This window comes from Takifugu rubripes, chromosome 15 (assembly GCF_901000725.2).
Source record: "Takifugu rubripes chromosome 15, fTakRub1.2, whole genome shotgun sequence".
Lineage (NCBI taxonomy): Eukaryota > Metazoa > Chordata > Actinopteri > Tetraodontiformes > Tetraodontidae > Takifugu > Takifugu rubripes.
The window spans coordinates 10,523,621-10,540,312 of record NC_042299.1 but is presented as its reverse complement, the minus strand read 5'-3'; the positions used below and the strand labels follow the sequence as shown (position 1 = coordinate 10,540,312).

At 44.0% G+C, this 16,692-nt stretch overlaps 4 protein-coding genes across 7 annotated transcripts; 1 reads left to right on the top strand and 3 right to left on the bottom strand.

Annotated features, from left to right (window-relative positions):
* Positions 1-116: 116 nt before the first annotated feature.
* tpst1l (tyrosylprotein sulfotransferase 1, like) lies at positions 117-4,787 on the bottom strand. 3 transcript variants are annotated; one of them, XM_011611383.2, is made up of 6 exons: positions 4,456-4,787; positions 2,200-2,839; positions 1,963-2,121; positions 1,609-1,862; positions 656-857; positions 117-580 (listed from the first exon to the last, which is right to left on the bottom strand). In XM_011611383.2, exons 2-6 carry the CDS (start codon positions 2,605-2,607, stop codon positions 545-547), a joined length of 1,059 nt encoding a protein of 352 aa, XP_011609685.1. In that variant the 5' UTR covers positions 2,608-2,839; positions 4,456-4,787; the 3' UTR covers positions 117-544. The 3 variants fall into 3 exon arrangements, with proteins under 3 accessions (XP_011609685.1, XP_011609686.1, XP_011609687.1); XM_011611384.2 differs by having other exon boundaries at positions 4,604-4,787; XM_011611385.2 differs by having other exon boundaries at positions 2,200-2,822; positions 4,604-4,787.
* A 1,125-nt stretch (positions 4,788-5,912) lies between these two features.
* Positions 5,913-8,006, bottom strand: crcp (calcitonin gene-related peptide-receptor component protein). Its single transcript, XM_011611381.2, has 6 exons — positions 7,902-8,006; positions 7,408-7,444; positions 7,225-7,323; positions 7,041-7,135; positions 6,897-6,954; positions 5,913-6,353 (listed from the first exon to the last, which is right to left on the bottom strand). The coding sequence occupies exons 1-6, from the start codon at positions 7,907-7,909 to the stop codon at positions 6,207-6,209; spliced, it is 444 nt and encodes a 147-aa protein (XP_011609683.1). The 5' UTR covers positions 7,910-8,006; the 3' UTR covers positions 5,913-6,206.
* Positions 8,007-8,595: 589 nt separating this feature from the next.
* asl (argininosuccinate lyase) lies at positions 8,596-12,765 on the top strand. Of its 2 annotated transcripts, none has more exons than XM_003971041.3 (16): positions 8,596-8,610; positions 9,416-9,610; positions 9,896-9,979; positions 10,083-10,139; positions 10,214-10,311; positions 10,401-10,478; positions 10,548-10,625; positions 10,699-10,751; positions 10,853-10,915; positions 10,993-11,107; positions 11,218-11,302; positions 11,624-11,683; positions 11,777-11,860; positions 11,945-12,025; positions 12,142-12,248; positions 12,345-12,765. In XM_003971041.3, the coding sequence occupies exons 1-16, from the start codon at positions 8,596-8,598 to the stop codon at positions 12,487-12,489; spliced, it is 1,398 nt and encodes a 465-aa protein (XP_003971090.1). In that variant the 3' UTR covers positions 12,490-12,765. The 2 variants fall into 2 exon arrangements, with proteins under 2 accessions (XP_003971090.1, XP_011609682.1); XM_011611380.2 differs by lacking the exon at positions 8,596-8,610 and adding an exon at positions 8,740-9,334 and having other exon boundaries at positions 12,345-12,519.
* A 322-nt stretch (positions 12,766-13,087) lies between these two features.
* Positions 13,088-16,538, bottom strand: ca4c (carbonic anhydrase IV c). The gene is made up of 8 exons (XM_003971040.2): positions 16,405-16,538; positions 14,697-14,744; positions 14,353-14,517; positions 14,121-14,266; positions 13,940-14,032; positions 13,791-13,857; positions 13,547-13,710; positions 13,088-13,461 (listed from the first exon to the last, which is right to left on the bottom strand). The coding sequence occupies exons 1-8, from the start codon at positions 16,457-16,459 to the stop codon at positions 13,279-13,281; spliced, it is 921 nt and encodes a 306-aa protein (XP_003971089.1). The 5' UTR covers positions 16,460-16,538; the 3' UTR covers positions 13,088-13,278.
* Between the last annotated feature and the right edge of the window lie 154 nt (positions 16,539-16,692).

The window sequence follows — 16,692 nt, the reverse complement described above, 5'->3', positions numbered from 1 at the left end:
TTTGCAAAACCCATAATAAATGGTGACGTTTGGGCCAATTTTAATCATGTTTGACAATATCACAACAATTTTAAAAAGCATTATTTCAGAGTAAACAAATTGTACATTCCAGAAAGAATGGTCCTCACCAAAATAATTTATTAAGAAAATAATCAGGTCATTAAAAAATATACAGTCATTACGCTTCATAGACATGACTGGACTCTGAGCCAGTGAGACATCTGCCAGAGGGCACATTCACAGTTGTGGTGAATACAATAAGTTACAGACATGTCAAAATACTTTCAGGTACGGGGTGAGAGAACATGCGAAATGCAGTTTGATTGGGATTTAAGATCCAACACGCCCCAAAACTATGACCAAGCGCCCCATCGAAACTGTGCACAGCTCTTACAAATACTCCAAAAAAAAATACAAAAATTGCACAAGACGTACAAAAATCTGTCATTTGAGGTGTAATTACAGCTTGGCTGGAAGTGCATTTAAAGTGCATCCACATGGTAGAACAGCAGCTGCAGCTTTACTGCCTTTTGAAATATTCAGTCTAAGTGTGATGTTGGACCTCTGTTGGTTTCAAAATCTGGGGGAAGAAAGGGCGCAGCGTTACAGGAAGTAGAATCAAAAGCTCTTTAAATGACGCCACGGCGACTCTCACCTGTGAAGAGTTGAACGGGGACAACATCGGCTCTGGCTTCGTGTAGTCCGGTGGGTTCGCCTGGGGGTCATAACCCAGGCGAGACAACATGGGGGCGATTTCGTCCATTTCGCTAATGACATCAGCGGGGATCTGCCCAACCCACTTGGAGAGGGCTTCTGTGTTGACGGGCTTCATCACCTGGTCCGTGGAGCGCTCGACCCTGCACGAACCGAGAGACAGAAGGAAAACAGTAAATAAACATGTAATCGGATAAACCAAAAGCACTTGTGTGTTTCATTAATGTTTCAAAAACGACAAAATATATTCATACACGCATGCAGCATTTAATAAAAATGCAGATTCTCAGCTAGTAGCAGAGCAGCAGTGAGTCCAACACTGCAGCAACAGCTCAACGGCCCACTGTGGCTGCTGATTCCCTCATGTTGTGATCAAATATGTGCCAGATCTGGGTTTAGCAGTCAGATTTTAATCAAATCTCCAGAGATTCTGCCTTGGAAAGAGGCTCAGCCTTCAATCACAACATTCAACATGAACATTTCAGCCTACGTAATCCCACAGGTTTTTGGGAATTCAAAATCCGTGTGTGAGGATCTGTGAATGTGGGATTAAAAGCAAAATCTGCATTACTCATCCAAAGAAAGATGCCTCTTCTGTAGCTTTACAGAGTATATATCACCCAGTCTGACTTCTATACACCATTGGCAAGTGTTAAAATCAGAGACAATCCAAAGTACAACAAATAAAAAATTAATCATCAATGCGATAGAATTAAAGCAATAAAAAATACAGCGAATACCATGAAAATAACTATTATAAACACTTTAATATATGAAATATGGAAAAGAGGGTTGCAGGTTACTTTAATGATACGCTCTTTTTGTAAAAGCATGAATTAGCTGTGGTACGGAGGTTAAAACTGTGTGCAGGGACAGAAATCTGAAAATACTCACTTGGAGAGCGACACGCCGCCGACCTTTCCAATCAGCTCTTCGTGGTGCAGCACCGCCGGGTCCCACTGCAGCTCCAGGAAGCGAAGCAATTTCCTCATTTCCTCCTCCGTGTGAAGGACGAGGTGCTCGTAGCGGATGGGCAGACATCTGTCCTCCCCGGCCGCCTGACACTGACTGAACATGGTCTCCACGGCGCTGCTCCACTTGGTCAGACAGTCCCTGTAGCTGGTCAGGTCAAAGCCAGAGATGGTCACCTGTGCACGGATGGAGAGGGACCCAAGAAAGAGGAGAACCTTTGTGACGGAGATGAACCTTTGGAAAATAATGCTGTCATCTGAAAGAAACTCTGCCTACTTTCCGTGATATCATGGAGTGAACGGTCGCCCGGCCGTCACGTAGCATTAGCACAAATTTGGCTTTAGGGAAGATGTGCGACAGGTATGAGAGGGACTTCAAAGCGAACGGGTCCTTGTTACAAAGGCGAGGTGCAGGTTCCCCGTGGCCGACAATCACCTGCAACACATGCAGAAGCAGTTCAACGGTGTTCTAGCAGGGAGACGTGGCCTTTAATCCAGCAGAGCAACAGCTCACCTCCAACAGGAAGGCTCTTACAGCCGAGTCCAGCACCTGGTCGGTGACGCCGGCCTCGTCCAATCGCATTCTCTCCTTCACCGAGCGACTCCAGGTGGCTCGCATGGTCAAAAGGCGGGGAATAACCCGGGTCTCCTCACCACACCGCACGTGCCGGTGGGCGTCCAACATCACGCGCATCAACGTGGTGCCGCTCCTGGGAAAGCCGCCGATGAAAATGAGGGGCGTGTCTTCTGGAAAGTGTTCGTTCAAGGAGAGGTTCTGATTGGCCAAGCCCAGGTTGAGCTCCATCCACCGGTGGCGATGGCTTTTTGGGGGACACTCGATGCCGCTCATGCCCAGGTAGAGCAGGGAGGCGGAGCAGAGGAGCACGCAGCCTAACAGAAGGCTCAATCTGTTGTTCCTCATTGCTGGTCCTGGAGCGATGCTTGGGAGGAGGCTGACCGCTGGTGCTCAGGGTCACGTCAGGGATGAACTACAGGCTGAGAGCTTCAGGATGAACAGGTTGGGTCACCTGTGCTCGACGTTTACGTGTGGGCTGGACAGACTCCCAACTTCCCTGCACTTCTTCTCTGGCGGTGGAGGGCAGAATCCAAGCCTGTTGTTCTTCCCGATGATCCATGCTTTTAATCCATAATTCCTAACAGACGAAAAAAGACAGAGAGGACATTTATTTTTTTGAAGATTGTTCCAATCATCAACATTGAAAAGAAGATGAATCTACGTCAGATTACCAAAGTTGAAACTTCCTTATTTCTCTTTTGAACCGTCATGCAAGAGGATGAGTTTTACCACCAGTCTAATTCCTCTTTCAATCACTCACCAAACTGTTATCCTACAACTGTACTTTAGTCATATAGAGGGATGTCACACCATTGCCAGGAAATTCAATTTTTTAAATCCTGATGATCATACTCATGTAAAGACATAAAGAATGAAATTTACTATATATATAGCAAAAGTTAATAATTGTGGTAAATAGATTTTAAATCAAATCAAATCTAACGATCTTTCTATTTTTGCAATCACTCATACGATGAAGATAGAAAAGGAGGATGAGCCTTACAGTAAGAGTTTCACTTCTCTAGGAAAGTCTGGTGAATACATTTGATATCTTAAGTTCTGGTATTCAGTTCTTGGAGAAGGCCTGACATCTGGATGTTATTTGAGGAGCACTCTTCTGCCTTGGCTGGATCAACCCATCTGTAAATTCAAGTGTGACGATCCAAACAGCTGGAAATCGGTGCTTCACGGCCTGGCTGAAACTCTCCGGTTCCACCTTAAACTAGGCTAAATCTCAGCATATCCACAAACTTTACACAGAATTCTGATGCTTTTCCCGGCAGAGATTAAGCCACTGGGGGGTTGTATAGTATTAGGCTGGTGAAATAGATTTTTGTCCCTCATCAAAGGCATTTTTTATCTAGCGGTTTCAAACCCTTTTCACTTGCAGCCAGCTTCGATAATCCAAGCAACCCCCCCATAATTTAAAGTGTGGTTAATGTGACCAAACCCAGCAGGATGACAGATGGAGAGACCTCTTTCTGTCGGCACACTGTTTACACATTTATTCAGATAAAATTCGGCGGTCAGTGAGCTTGAACACAAAAGTATTTTATTCATTAAATTGGCAGTAAGAGCTTGCAGGACAATTTGATGTGTCCTGCTACAACTGCTTCATAGGGAGGCGCGTATTTGTGCAGCTTTGGCTTTCTGATTATTATTTATCTGAGGGTTTCCAACTGCTCAGGAGGTAACGACACACACTTCCTGTTGAAAAGAAAGTGAGAAGGGACTCAGAAATTTCCCTTTGGGCAGGTCGAGTATGTTTCCGCTAAAGGAAATGCTTCATTATACACAGGGTTTCATGTTTACTGAATGCGTTTTAGCGCGCGCCTTATCGCCTGGCTGGAGCAGTGACAAAAATGTGGTTTTAATTTGCAACAAAATGGAAAAGGAAACAAAGCATAGTTTGCCCCCGCGGTAAATGCTGTGCGCTGATGCTGCGTACAAAAAGGATTATTCCACAGCTGCATGGCAAAGGGCCTGCAGCCACGAACATCTGGCCTGGTTTAATGGCGCATCCTGGTGCACCCGAGGTGGGCGACCACCAGGTGAATGACCTGCATTCACATAAAAAAAAGCAGAGCACAACAGCTAAACAAACCACCGATATATTATATATAACAGCGGTTGCTCTACCTAAATAGCAGGGGATACGCGACAGATCCCATTTTGAAAAAGGTGTTCACCTACCAGCGATACGGAAATGTCGACGGGCCGATGTTGGAGGTGAGAAAAAGGCAAATAAACAAGAAATAAAACCATCAACCTTAAACCAAAAAGAGGAAACAAAAAACCCCCAAAAAACTCGGAATTTCGCAGCTCCTGTCAACGCACTCACCGGTGTTTCCTCTCTTGAAGGCGATCTAAAACATCACGACTTTTACGCCATTTTCTTTCTTTTCTTTTTTAAACAAACGTATTATTACGGCACGCAAGCCTTCGTTCCTGGTTCTCGATGCAAGTTAGCACCGTGAGAAGCGCCCAGTTCACGGCTCAGGGAGGGTAAAGAAGCCAGCGGACGCTCGCAGAACGAGGCAGAAAAAAGCTGCTCGCTGATTGGTGGACGCCATCAGACGGGGCGTTCCCATTGGTGCGCGCATTAAAGGGCAAACGTGCCACAGTCAGATACGGTGTTTTTCCCCACACAGGGGGGTACAATTACATTACTCAATCGATTCCTATGCTTTCAGTAAGAGCCCACAGGGGAAATTCATTCATAGTATAGGATTTAGTTGAGGTAAAATATGCCCCATTTAATTTACCCGGTTTCATTTGATGGCTACAGTAGTGACAGTTTCATGATGGGCTGTGGCTCTACAGATAATATACCTTAGATTGTAATAAATAATACTTTACTGCCGACAAGACAGGGGTATTTGATCAAGACAGCGTTGAGTAAAAGAGAGGAGCTAGAATTACAACAGGAAAGGCCAACTTTCTCAACATGCATTGACTTTTAAGGCCATAGTGGAGCAACGCTATAGACTGAAGCCAACACTTTGCACTTTGAATTGTCTCTTTAAAAACCAAATCTGCTCCCTAAAATTAAATCTCTTTAATGACTGTTTTGGGTTCCCAAGTAAAAAAAATCTCCTGTGCATAGAACATGTGAGGTGGCTCTTTGAACATTTGCAGGAAAATCTGGTTTGTTTTTTGTGGTTAATGACATTCATTTAATCTTAACCTCTTTATATATTTTGGGGTCACGGGGAGGGTCCCCTTATGGGTGAAGGCAGTGTTAATGATTTCTTACTTTTAATTTGCCTACATTGACTGTTGACTGTCAGGATAACGTCTAAATATTAAAGTGTAATACATTTGTTTTAGTTTCAGTGGTATCTAATGATGATAACAGAGCCATTGGATTATTAATATAACCCAACACACCCTTATTATCAATGCACATAAGCTTTAAGCTGTAATATGTGCACAGGAAACGCAATGAAATGCAACAGAAGGAAATCAGCACTAAAAATACACAAATCTAACTGCCACATCCTTCTTTTGCAGTTTTTCAACACCCACATTTTTACAGCTTGTCTCTTTCCTTTGAGCAATTTGTGCCTGCCTCAATGGCTGTATATATTTTAAATAAATGAATCTCCTAAACCATGCTTATAATACTAAAGGAAAATGTGAATAACTGGTATCCAAAGGTGACACTAAGTCTTTATTTAGCTCACAGTCACGACCAGATGCAAAAAGCCCGTCTGCAAATGCTGACCATGTGACAAACCAAGTGACAAAAAAACCTGCAGATCAGATTTTGTTCAATGCATCCTAACTAGAGACATCTTCCCCCACTTTGTCCAAGCTGCAGCCATTTTTTCTACATCAGCAATTTCAGCCAAGCCTTTGAGCTTGGTCCAGATTTTCATCCAGATTTTAATTTAGCTGTTCAGGCCAACCTGGTTCTCCAGCACTAGTCAGTTCTGGTAGGTTCACGACTCCTCACCATCTTCATCCATTTCTGCATCTGCTGGAGCTGTGTTTTCTTGCTCAGGGTCACCAGGTAAGACCTGTGCCACTGTCTGGATGAGCTCCTCAATCTGCTCCTCTGACAACCGCTCCTCACTCTCTTCCACCATCTGAAAAGAAGTTGATATTTAAGAAGGATCACCGAAGGTTAACGTGAATAAAATTGTCAAATTAGGATGGACTTAAAAATGATCAGCAAGAATAAAACAATAACAAAACAAAGTATTTGTGTATCGATCCATTAAGAGAAGCAGTGGAAAGATTTACAGGAATTGGAACTAAAAAAACGTGATGCCTTAGGTGACATTATAGAGGTTATTTAAAGGTTTAATTTAAACTTGCCGTGCATGGAAAACCTTCACAGAACGTGTATATGTATGGAAAAGAAAGCATACTCAACAAGGCTCACCTCCTCACTTTATGTCTAAGTCTGTTACATACATTTGTGTAAAATGCCACAGAGATCACAAGTAAGTGGAACCATATAAGTGAGAAATCAATGTTGCCTCAAATCTATACTTTCATGGATCAGATATAAACAAATAAAAACATAACTGTGTCTCTCAGAGTAGATATGAAACAACCAGATAAAAAAAAGACCCAGAAAGGCTCTGTAACATGTACCGGTAATAATAATTATTAGTCACACTCACCAGCTGAATTTCCACTGCAGTCTGAGGCCTGTGGTTCAGTATTTGAAGTTTTTCTGCTCTGTGGAGCGAAAATAGTGATAAAGCATACAATCTAAATATAAAACATTACATAACAGCACATATGGTTTGTTAGCATACACTAACTTTGTGAGTTTGTGATGCATCATCGTGGTTAGGAACTCTTTTACGGTCTCTGGTCTCTGCCTGCTGCAGGGCATCTGTGACAGGTACTTCAGTGTCTGAGAGGCAAAGTTAAAAGTGTGGGCATAAAACACAGGTTATCTGTGAGAGGACAATAACTGGAGAAAAGGACAGGATGATCACCGACCTCATACATAATAGTGTTCAGGTTCTGCTGTCCAGCACTGTGCTTGTTCTTCCCGCTGTCCTTCCTCTGTTCTTTCAGGTCTGTCAGGAGCTGGAACACCTGAGAAACACAATCAGCGTTGTGCAATTTTTATGTCATGTCTGGTGAATGTGAAAGAAGATGAAGTTTAAAAAAATATTTTACCTCATAATTACTAAGCATAGCAGCATTCGCATTTTTCCTAAAAAGAAAATACAGGATAATCAGCTCTAAACACTTTATAAGCATTATAAAACATGTCAAATGGAATTAATAAGCCAAGGTGACTATTTGCGCTTAACTGCAACATGACCGTCCACTCTTTTAGTAGCATTAACGTGTGTTGACAAGTAAATAAACACTTGATATGCTACACTGACGATATTGAGACGAATCATATCCTGTGTTGTGACACGATCCTTGGTTTTATCTCGGTATTCTTAGTAATAGTTAAGAATGTCATATTTCCGGATTACCATTTTTAAAAGTGGATTCATTACGGTACGTCTTTCGCATTTTAAACAAACCGGAAGGTACGGCTAATTATTATCTTTTACTAGTATCGTCAATCGTTTTTCGACACTCTCATTATTTACTAACAAAAGTGCCTACCAATTTAATGTAAATGATACACGATAAATATCAATTAAATAACTCACACGTCCATTCTAGCCTTCTTTGACTGGTACGTCAACAAAAACTGACCGTATGGAAAAACGTTTGAGCAACGTTAACGTTCCGGCAGCAGCAAATCTAAAGAAATAGTTTTCCCCAACGAATTCATTTATTGATTTTTTCTTCAGTGTATTTTCAGAAACATTTTCCCAGCATAATTCTGTAAGCTAATTGCGTATATTTATTAATTTAAAAAAAATCAATGTCTGTCTCTTTAAACAAACACATACATATTCATACATTTGTTTTTATGTTCATATTTGTATGTGTATATATTTGCACGTATGCATTTGTGAACAATTGGCATTACCAAAATAATGGACGTTAAGGTTTTATGAACCTCAGTAGCATGAAATTGTTGTACCAGTAGCTGCGTTGCTAATCTTCCCAGTGTGGGATGAATAAAAAACTTGACTAACATGTCTTTCCAAATTACTTATTTATTTATTTAATTTTTTTTGTTCCTCTTTTATGCTTCTGAATCTCTTTCGTTGCAATATTTCTTAACTGTACACGGTGGTTTATAAATTATATATTTATAACATATTATTTACCACTTTATTTAATGATGGCAGAGCTAAATCTAATTTTCCAATCATAGCCCAACATATTGTGAGCCCTCCCTGATCATTTTGTCCCTTTAACAGGAAGCGCATTTGCCTGGCCACGCTGACCACCATGGCGAGCACCGAGGTGAGCTGCACATTCTACTGCAGGCTTTTTCCACACATCTCTATAGCAGCTTCTGTAACATTATCAGTATGTCTATGAAAACGACGTCTCCATAAATAGCTTGTTTTTGGTATCAACAGCTGTCATCAAATCCCCGAGGTTTATACGGGCGGTGCAGAAGCAAGATGCTTCCGTTTTCGGGGGATTTGCGACCTTTTGACTCCCGATTTTGCAGTTTGGTATACAATTTTAGCAAACTCAGAGACGTTTGATACCACTGTGTAATGATTTACCCCAGGGTAAAGACGGACAGCATGACGCAAGTGACACATTTGTGTCAAAGCCGGCAAAGTTCGCTACGGACATGCGCGAAACTGCACTGTAAACTCCGGGAAGTACTGTAATTTATTAACCATTTTTTATATCAGATATAATCTTGCAGCGCGATATTTTTTTTATTTTTATTTTTTATCTTTTTTGACAACATAACTACAGATCACCTGACGCGAATATGTCGCCCTCTGCTGCTAACTGGTGATCATGACAGCTGATGGCGTCTGGGCACACAGGAATAGTTCCAAATAGTCTTTTGTAGGCGTTTGGAAGAACAATTAGCACTAAAATGGCAAACAATACTGTGAGTCACAATGGTCGGCTGCCCCAGGGCTGGTACTTGTATAACAGTGGCTGCTGATCGCTGACTGTTTGCTGTTTTGCTGTGGGGAAAAAAAAGCTGCAATGTGCTGTAAGATATTAACACATTCCAGTAATAAAGTTTGCAGTGAGGTTTTTAAAAATTGAACTGTTTAACTTTGCTGATTATTAGGGAAGTAAACTTTGGGGAGGCCGTTTCGTGGGGAAAATCGATCCGATTATGGAGAAGTTCAACTCCTCACTGGAGTATGACCAGAGAATGTGGGATGCGGATATCCGAGGAAGCAAAGCTTATGTGAAAGCTCTGGAAAAGGCAAAGCTGGTGACCACGGATGAGATGAACCAAATCCTGCTGGGGCTAGATCAGGTAATTTTGTCAGAATTTCAATGGATTTCATCTTTGGAAGAAGTAAGAAATAAATATAAAATGAAAAAAATAGTCTTTAAAAATGATGAAGAATGGATGCATGTTCAAAGATGGCTCCTGATAACAACGAGGACATGCAGAATGGTAATGTTGCATTTTTAAGCTGTTTTTTCCCTGAAAGTAGAATAAAACTTGATATTCTTACAGGGGACAGAGCCTTTCTTTTGACAACACCGATACTATTTGATTTTGATGCACTTGATCAGATCATTTTGAATGGTTCAGATTTCTGAGGAGTGGTCCAAAGGGGCTTTTGTGACCAAGCCCGGGGATGAAGACATCCACACTGCCAACGAGCGGAGGTTAAAGGTGAGCACAGTTGCATATCTCATCGGTTTTAGCTCTGTGGTCTAAAATATGCTTTCAGGATCGTTTTTTTAGACATACTGTTGCAGAACTTTTTTTCTTCTAGGAGCTGATCGGCGAACCTGCAGGAAAGCTGCACACAGGCAGGAGCAGAAATGACCAGGTTTGGTTTGGACTCAGCATCAACCATTGCTAATTTTGTACACGCATGCCTATTTACTTCCGTCACATCACCAGGTCGTGACTGACATGAGGTTGTGGTTAAGAGATGCCATCTCTACCCTGTTGGACGATGGCGTGAAGCTGATCTCGACCATGGTGGAGCGTGCTGCCGCGTAAGAAGCGACACACACTCTTCAAAGCGCCTTGCTCTTTTTGTTTGTTTGTTTTTAAAACATCGTTGCATTGTTTTTTTCCCTTTCAGAGAAATCGACACCCTCTTCCCAGGTTACACCCACATGCAGAGAGCTCAACCGATCAGATGGAGCCACTGGATCCTGAGGTGAAACTGCCCGCGCCATCACAGCCGCCTCTCCAGCAGGCGTTTCACTCCCGTCCTGTTTGATTTCAGTCACGCCGTGGCCCTGAGCAGAGATGTGGACACACTTCAGGAGATGAAGAAAAGAGTCAACGTGTTACCTCTCGGCAGGTAAGCTGCGAGCATGCAGGGTTCACCTGACGCCGATCCCAGGTCATTTCAGACGGCTTCTTCTTCCTCACAGTGGGGCCATTGCCGGGACACCCTTTGACATCGACAGGGAGCTGCTGCGTAAAGGTCAGTCTGTAGAGGGGCAGATCATTTTAGTCCTGATTGACCTTTAAACACATTCATGTCACTATTTTTCACCCGTTAAACAATTCTCCTCTTCCGCACAGAGCTGGACTTTGAAGAAATCAGCATCAACAGCATGGACGCGACAGGCCAACGGGACTTTGTTGGTGCGTCTTGACATGCAAAAATGATCAGAGCGTTACGAACAGGCATTAATACTTTGGTACGTGCGTGACTCCTCTAGCGGAATTCTTGTTCTGGGCTTCGTTGTGTTCGACCCATGCCAGTAAGATGGCCGAGGACCTGATCCTGTACAGCACAAAAGAGTTCGCTTACATCACCCTCTCGGACGCCTACAGGTAAGCCTCTGCTCCATGTGAAGGTTCCCTCCTCGTTAGTCGCGTTGAATGTTATTTTAACGACACACAAACGCTGTGTACGCTCTGTTTGTGCGTGTGCATGTGTGCAGCACTGGCAGCAGTCTGATGCCCCAGAAAAAGAATGCTGACAGTCTGGAACTGATCAGGAGTAAAGCCGGACGCATCTTTGGAAGAGTAAGACTAATACACTAACACAACTTGAAGGAATGCTTCTAATTATGTACGTCTCGGTTATTTGGTGCCAACTAACCAGCCTTAATCTTTCTGATTGGCTGAATTCCGTCATCATCCTGCCTGCGTTTGGTAATTTTATGGCTGTGCTTTTTCTCTATATGATATATATAGCTCCTCTAGCTGTGGCAGTGTCTGGGCAGTGTGTTTGAACCTCTGTGTCAACGGTTGCAAAATATAGTGGAAAATGGTTGTTGGTGCAAGAGAAACTTGTCGGTGTTGGTTTTCAAACCCGATCCCATGTTTAGTGTTTTTGTATTCCAGTGTGCAGGATTCATGATGACTCTCAAGGGTCTGCCTAGCACCTACAACAAAGACCTGCAGGTATAGACGTGTATATAAACGTGTATATTTCTGTCTTTTCTTACTCATCTTTTCTTACTCTAATGGGTTTTTGGCCGCACTCTCCGTGTTTAGGAGGATAAGGAGGCCATGTTTGACTGCTATGACACCATCCACGCTGTGCTGCAGGTGGCAACTGGAGTCATGTCGACTCTCGAGGTGAGACGGGAACTGTTGCCCAAAGTTTGAATCCTGGAACGCTGAACTGATGCCACAGGTTTGCCTTTTTTCCTCGTGCTGCAGATCAACTCTAGCGCGATGGAAGCGGCTCTCAGTCCTGACATGCTGGCCACTGACCTGGCCTACTATCTTGTGAGGAAGGGCGTGAGTACTTTTGAATTATTTCAATATGTCCTCATGTTTTTCTATTTGATTTTGGAACCAGAAAAACCCATAGAGACATAAAGAACTACACAGAAGGCTGTGATTGTGTGCTCCAGGTTCCTTTTAGAGAGGCCCACAGTCTCTCTGGTAAAGCTGTTTCTGCTGCGGAGTCAAAGAATCTGGTCCTGAATCAGCTCACTGAAGAGGACCTGCACACCATCAGGTGACTACTTCTTTTGGTAATTTCTCCGCCTCATATTCTCAGGATTTCCCCAATTCTCTTTCACATTGTTCTGTCCTGTGTGTGTGTCATTTGAAGCCCTCTGTTTGGGTCCGACATAGCCTTGCTCTGGGACTACAGGAGCAGCGTGGAGCAGTACGGCGCTCCGGGAGGGACGGCCAAGAGCAGCGTGACTGCACAGGTGGAGCTCTTGAAGAAATGGCTGAAGAAACACATGCTGTGAATTGGATGAAAGTTCACATCTGGCCTTGAAATGGGGTCCATTTCCCCCCTCTCCCTCTAGATAGTTTTGGGTGACCCACATGGAAGTCGAACACAATTATTATCCTGTTCAGAGCGACAATGAACGACAGGGCGCTGTTGACCACGCAGCGCTCTTCCAGCATCAATCAATCAGTTTGCAGTTCTGTTCTCATTTTATCAACTCGAAACAAATTCTGTGCCTTTGCCCTTGTTGTCAGGGTACAAAATTCCTAGAATAAAGTGTGTTTTGGCTGTGGTTTGAGTCATTTTATCATTTCGGCAGGTATCAAAGGGGGTGCACTCAATCTAATTAATGATTTATTAACTGACAACCTTTGGAAACATTGCAGCTTGTGTAGGATCTATTTTTTTGGGCTCCCCCCATGACCCCTAGATTACGCCTCTAACCGTCTTTCATTTAATTCTTATATCCTTGTGTATCCCCTGTTGAAGAATTATCGTAACTAAACTAAAATATACAAATGATTGTTTTTCTCATCATCTAATAGACTTTTAAATCAATAAATGACATGATTTATTAATATTACACTGACCATAATGGTAAAGTTACAGTTGTTTGTTCATTGAATAATGGATGAAATGAAATTGGATCTTCACATGAAACCCTTTCCTATCCTGCCAGAACAATGGAATTGAAGTTCCGATGCCGGGAAAACTAAATTAATAGACAGCAGCACTAGCAGGTAATTTATTGATTCCTTGATGTTCAGGCAAAAGTCGCATAAATCGGCTCTTTTCACGCGATGATTCAGTGCAGCAGCGTTCCCAGGACAGCTGGAAGGATGCTGAACCACAGCTGGAGCCCCCCCTTCAGAGCAGCACTGGCTTGGGAGCGGTACACCACTCTGCCATCTAGAGGCTGCGTGGGTCTGAATATGTCCATCATGGGCTGTCCCGTCCAGAATCTGCACTGTTGGACGATGTCATCCAGCTGGAATGGCGAGAGAAACAGGTCAGCGCAGAGCCAACATTCCATGGCGAATTGTGCTCTGGCCTTCCCAGATGTGGTCCCTCACCTGTCGGCTGCTGATGGACAGAGTCCTGTGGAACACCGTCCAGGCCACGGCCTGTTCGCAGCCCGGCGTCGTCATGGAGCCCACATAGCGGTAATAACTGTGGAGATCCCTTGCCGACGGGACGAGGTCGCTGAGTCGGAAGTTTGGGATCACCGTGCTGCTGCCTGCACAGAAACAAGTCGGGAGGAAATGCCCACTGAGATCTGGTGAACGTTTGAGGTCCGGTGCGTCCCCACAGCCGTACCATTGTTCTGCACTCGTCCTAAAGCAGCGATGATGGCGTCCAAATGAGGATGATCTTCAGCTGCTTCCTGCCCGGAGAACAGTAGGAACATCAGAGGCGGTTCTGTATCTACTGATTTTGAGTGACGCGAACGTGTCCCACAGCATTACCTCGAACAGAAAGGCAAGTAGAGCGATACCGGCCATATCATGTTCTGCCTCTGCCAGAGAACCGTATGGTTCTTTAATGTGAACTATATGCATCTGAGGACCAGAACCACAGCGGAGTCATATCAAAGATGTTCTGTCATGTTTATCTCCAACCAGGTCAAGAACGTATCACCTCCCGTACCTCCATGGGGAACCTTTCTCCATCAATGGTGTGCTCTGATCCTGGTCTCCCCATACCCCCCCAGTGGAAGTGAAACTGGGCTGCTCGGTACTGGCCCGGCAGGCCTCCTCCGGTCAGCCGAACCAATTGCGGGAGGGCAAAGTGGGCTGCACAAAGAAGAGAGAGGCGCCCTCTTAATGCACGACGGAGGTCCACGACTAACATCAGGCTGGAGGGGAAGAGGCTTCGTTACCAGAGTGACCTTTGTTCTCCACCGTCACGTTGATTCTGCTGGTGTGACCGATGAAGGTGAAGGGCTGCAGGGCGTTGTTCATGTGCACTTTACTGGTGACGATGTTGATCGGCGACTGGCGCAGTCCTCCGCAGCTGGGAAACTGAGCTGCCCAGTGGATGGGGTCTGAAAGACATCATCACCATCATCATCATCATCATCATCATCATCATCATCATCAACGTCATCGGCAGGGAGGGGTGTGTTTGGGTGTGTTTGCAGCTGACCGCAGTATTTCTGCAGTGGTGGCGAATCTTTAACTTTAAAAAATTAAAAGAATCTGTGCTCCCAGCAGGTGGTCTCACCTCTGCACGTGTCATCGCAGGAGTACTGGCTCTGGTAACACCACTGAGCTGGAGAGACAGCACAGCCCACAGGTTAGGAAATAACAACAACATGGTTTTAATCATCTTTGCTTCCAAGCTCCATTAGCCACAGCCTGAATCAGCAGCCACAAGAGCTGATCTGCAGGTTTTGGTCCGCTGAAGCTCAACTTTGAGAAACGGAAGGATCTCTCTCACTCCCTCTCTCTCCCCCTCTCCCTCTCCCTCTCTCTCCCCTCTCCCTCTCCCTCTCTCTCCCCTCTCCCTCTCTCTCCCCTCTCCCTCTCCCTCTCTCTCCCTCTCTCTCTCCCTCCCTCTCTCTCCCCTCTCCCTCTCTCCCTCTCCCTCTCTCTCCCCTCTCCCTCTCCCTCACTCTCCCTCTCCCTCTCCCTCTCCCCCTCTCCCCCTCTCCCTCTCTCTCCCCTCTCCCTCTCTCCCTCTCTCCCCCCTCTCCCCCTCTCCCTCTCCCCCTCTTCCTCTCTCTCTCCCTCTCTCTTACACACGTCAAATGCCATATTATCATTTCTGTGCTCATTAGTCTATTATAAATGATCTGACAGCACATTTACTCACATGATTCTAATGACCAATGTTCAAATGTGAGTATACAAGTATTAGTTTTTTCCATCTCTATTTAAATGTATCTGTGCATCCTGTTTTTTTTTTTCTGAATGGATTCATTAAAATAATTAAGCCTTAATTTTTCTTTCTTAATCATTTTTCTCCATTTGCTGGCTCATCATTTTAAATGAGCAGTTAATGTCAGGTGATTATTCACGGTAAAATAAAACTACCAATACCAGCCTTAGACGAAGCAGGCAGCAGCTCAGGTTTTATTATTCTGGTTCAGGTACTGAAAACTAAAAAAAAAAGTTCTTTGAAATGATCAAGCCTTGTTTACTGCAGACTGCTAACAGAGGGCGACGTAGCTGCTTTGCTTAAAAAACAACCTCTACTCCTTACACGGCTCCTACACCAGTGCACCAGGTGCTGCAGGAGTCTTGGTGTATTGTGTTGCTCATGTGAATGAAACTCAGGCATGTTGCTCCATGGTGGGAAATCAAGAGCACTATAGAGTCATTTAGCTAATATAGGAAGACAAATTAACCCCGCCGTTTCCCACAATGCAGTTCCTTCAAAGAGGAGAACGGTTCTCACCAGGTGAGAACAATGCACAGGTGTGTCCCACCTGTGTGTGTGTGTGTGTGTGTGTGTGTGTGTGTGTGTGTGTGTGTGTGTGTGTGTGTGTGTGCGCGCGCGCGCGCTCCCTAAACTGATCCATCCAGAAACAGAGAAACCTTCAGCTGGAATTGATTTCCCTTTTTAAAAATGTAAAGTTTTAGCACTAAACCAAAACTTTTACTGCAGCTGCTTCAGGTTTTCAAATCTCTGCTGTTATTAAGATTCAGATAAGTAAGAAGACCAGTGTTGCCGTGCAACGCTCCTGATCATGTTAAAAAAAACACTATTATTGCATGAAAAAACTAATGTAATGAATTTATCTCTGATTGATTATTAATCCACCTTAAAATAAAACCATAACACAAGCTGCATTCACTTTCCCTGCAATATTTACACATATTTAGGTTTTAAATGATTGTTTTGCACCATTCTCCTCCTCCCCTTGTGTTAATCAGTACTTTTGTAGCTGCATCACCAATAAAAACCCTTTTACGTGCGCGTTTCCTACCTGTGCACAGAGAGCAAAGACACAGCAGAGTCAGGAGGTAGGCAGAAAAAGCCATGATGAACACAGACACCGAAGAAGATCCCAGCCAAACTAATTTTCCTCCCCTTCACATGCTGACTGATCTGCATTCGGCGGTGGGAGGGAGACACCCCCGAGTCTGACAAAAGGTGTGTGAACGGGAGAGCAAAAGTCACTTTGGGAAAGTGCTCCCAGACACCTGGTGGTAAAATCACACATCGACTAAAAGCTTCATCAATCTCATGAAAGCGTCTATAACACCATCTGAGT

What these genes read in the sequence shown, in the direction of transcription:
- crcp (XM_011611381.2), bottom strand. An exon ending in CTATGCTTAGTAATTATGAG is followed by an intron (nt 7,324 to 7,407) that starts GTAAAATATTTT and finishes TGTGTTTCTCAG; the next exon opens with GTGTTCCAGCTCCTGACAGA. An exon ending in CTGCAGTGGAAATTCAGCTG is followed by an intron (nt 6,354 to 6,896) that starts GTGAGTGTGACT and finishes ACTTCTTTTCAG; the next exon opens with ATGGTGGAAGAGAGTGAGGA.
- tpst1l (XM_011611383.2), bottom strand. Translation starts at nt 2,607, where the DNA reads ATGAGGAACAACAGATTGAGCCTTCTGTTAGGCTGCGTGCTCCTCTGC. An exon ending in TAAGAGCCTTCCTGTTGGAG is followed by an intron (nt 2,122 to 2,199) that starts GTGAGCTGTTGC and finishes CATGTGTTGCAG; the next exon opens with GTGATTGTCGGCCACGGGGA. An exon ending in GGCGGCGTGTCGCTCTCCAA is followed by an intron (nt 858 to 1,608) that starts GTGAGTATTTTC and finishes CGGTTCGTGCAG; the next exon opens with GGTCGAGCGCTCCACGGACC.
- asl (XM_003971041.3), top strand. An exon ending in CCAACGAGCGGAGGTTAAAG is followed by an intron (nt 9,980 to 10,082) that starts GTGAGCACAGTT and finishes TTTTTCTTCTAG; the next exon opens with GAGCTGATCGGCGAACCTGC. An exon ending in GCAGGAGCAGAAATGACCAG is followed by an intron (nt 10,140 to 10,213) that starts GTTTGGTTTGGA and finishes TCACATCACCAG; the next exon opens with GTCGTGACTGACATGAGGTT.
- ca4c (XM_003971040.2), bottom strand. Translation starts at nt 16,459, where the DNA reads ATGGCTTTTTCTGCCTACCTCCTGACTCTGCTGTGTCTTTGCTCTCTG. An exon ending in GGAGAACAAAGGTCACTCTG is followed by an intron (nt 14,267 to 14,352) that starts GTAACGAAGCCT and finishes TTCTTTGTGCAG; the next exon opens with CCCACTTTGCCCTCCCGCAA. An exon ending in GAGAAAGGTTCCCCATGGAG is followed by an intron (nt 14,033 to 14,120) that starts GTACGGGAGGTG and finishes TCTGGTCCTCAG; the next exon opens with ATGCATATAGTTCACATTAA.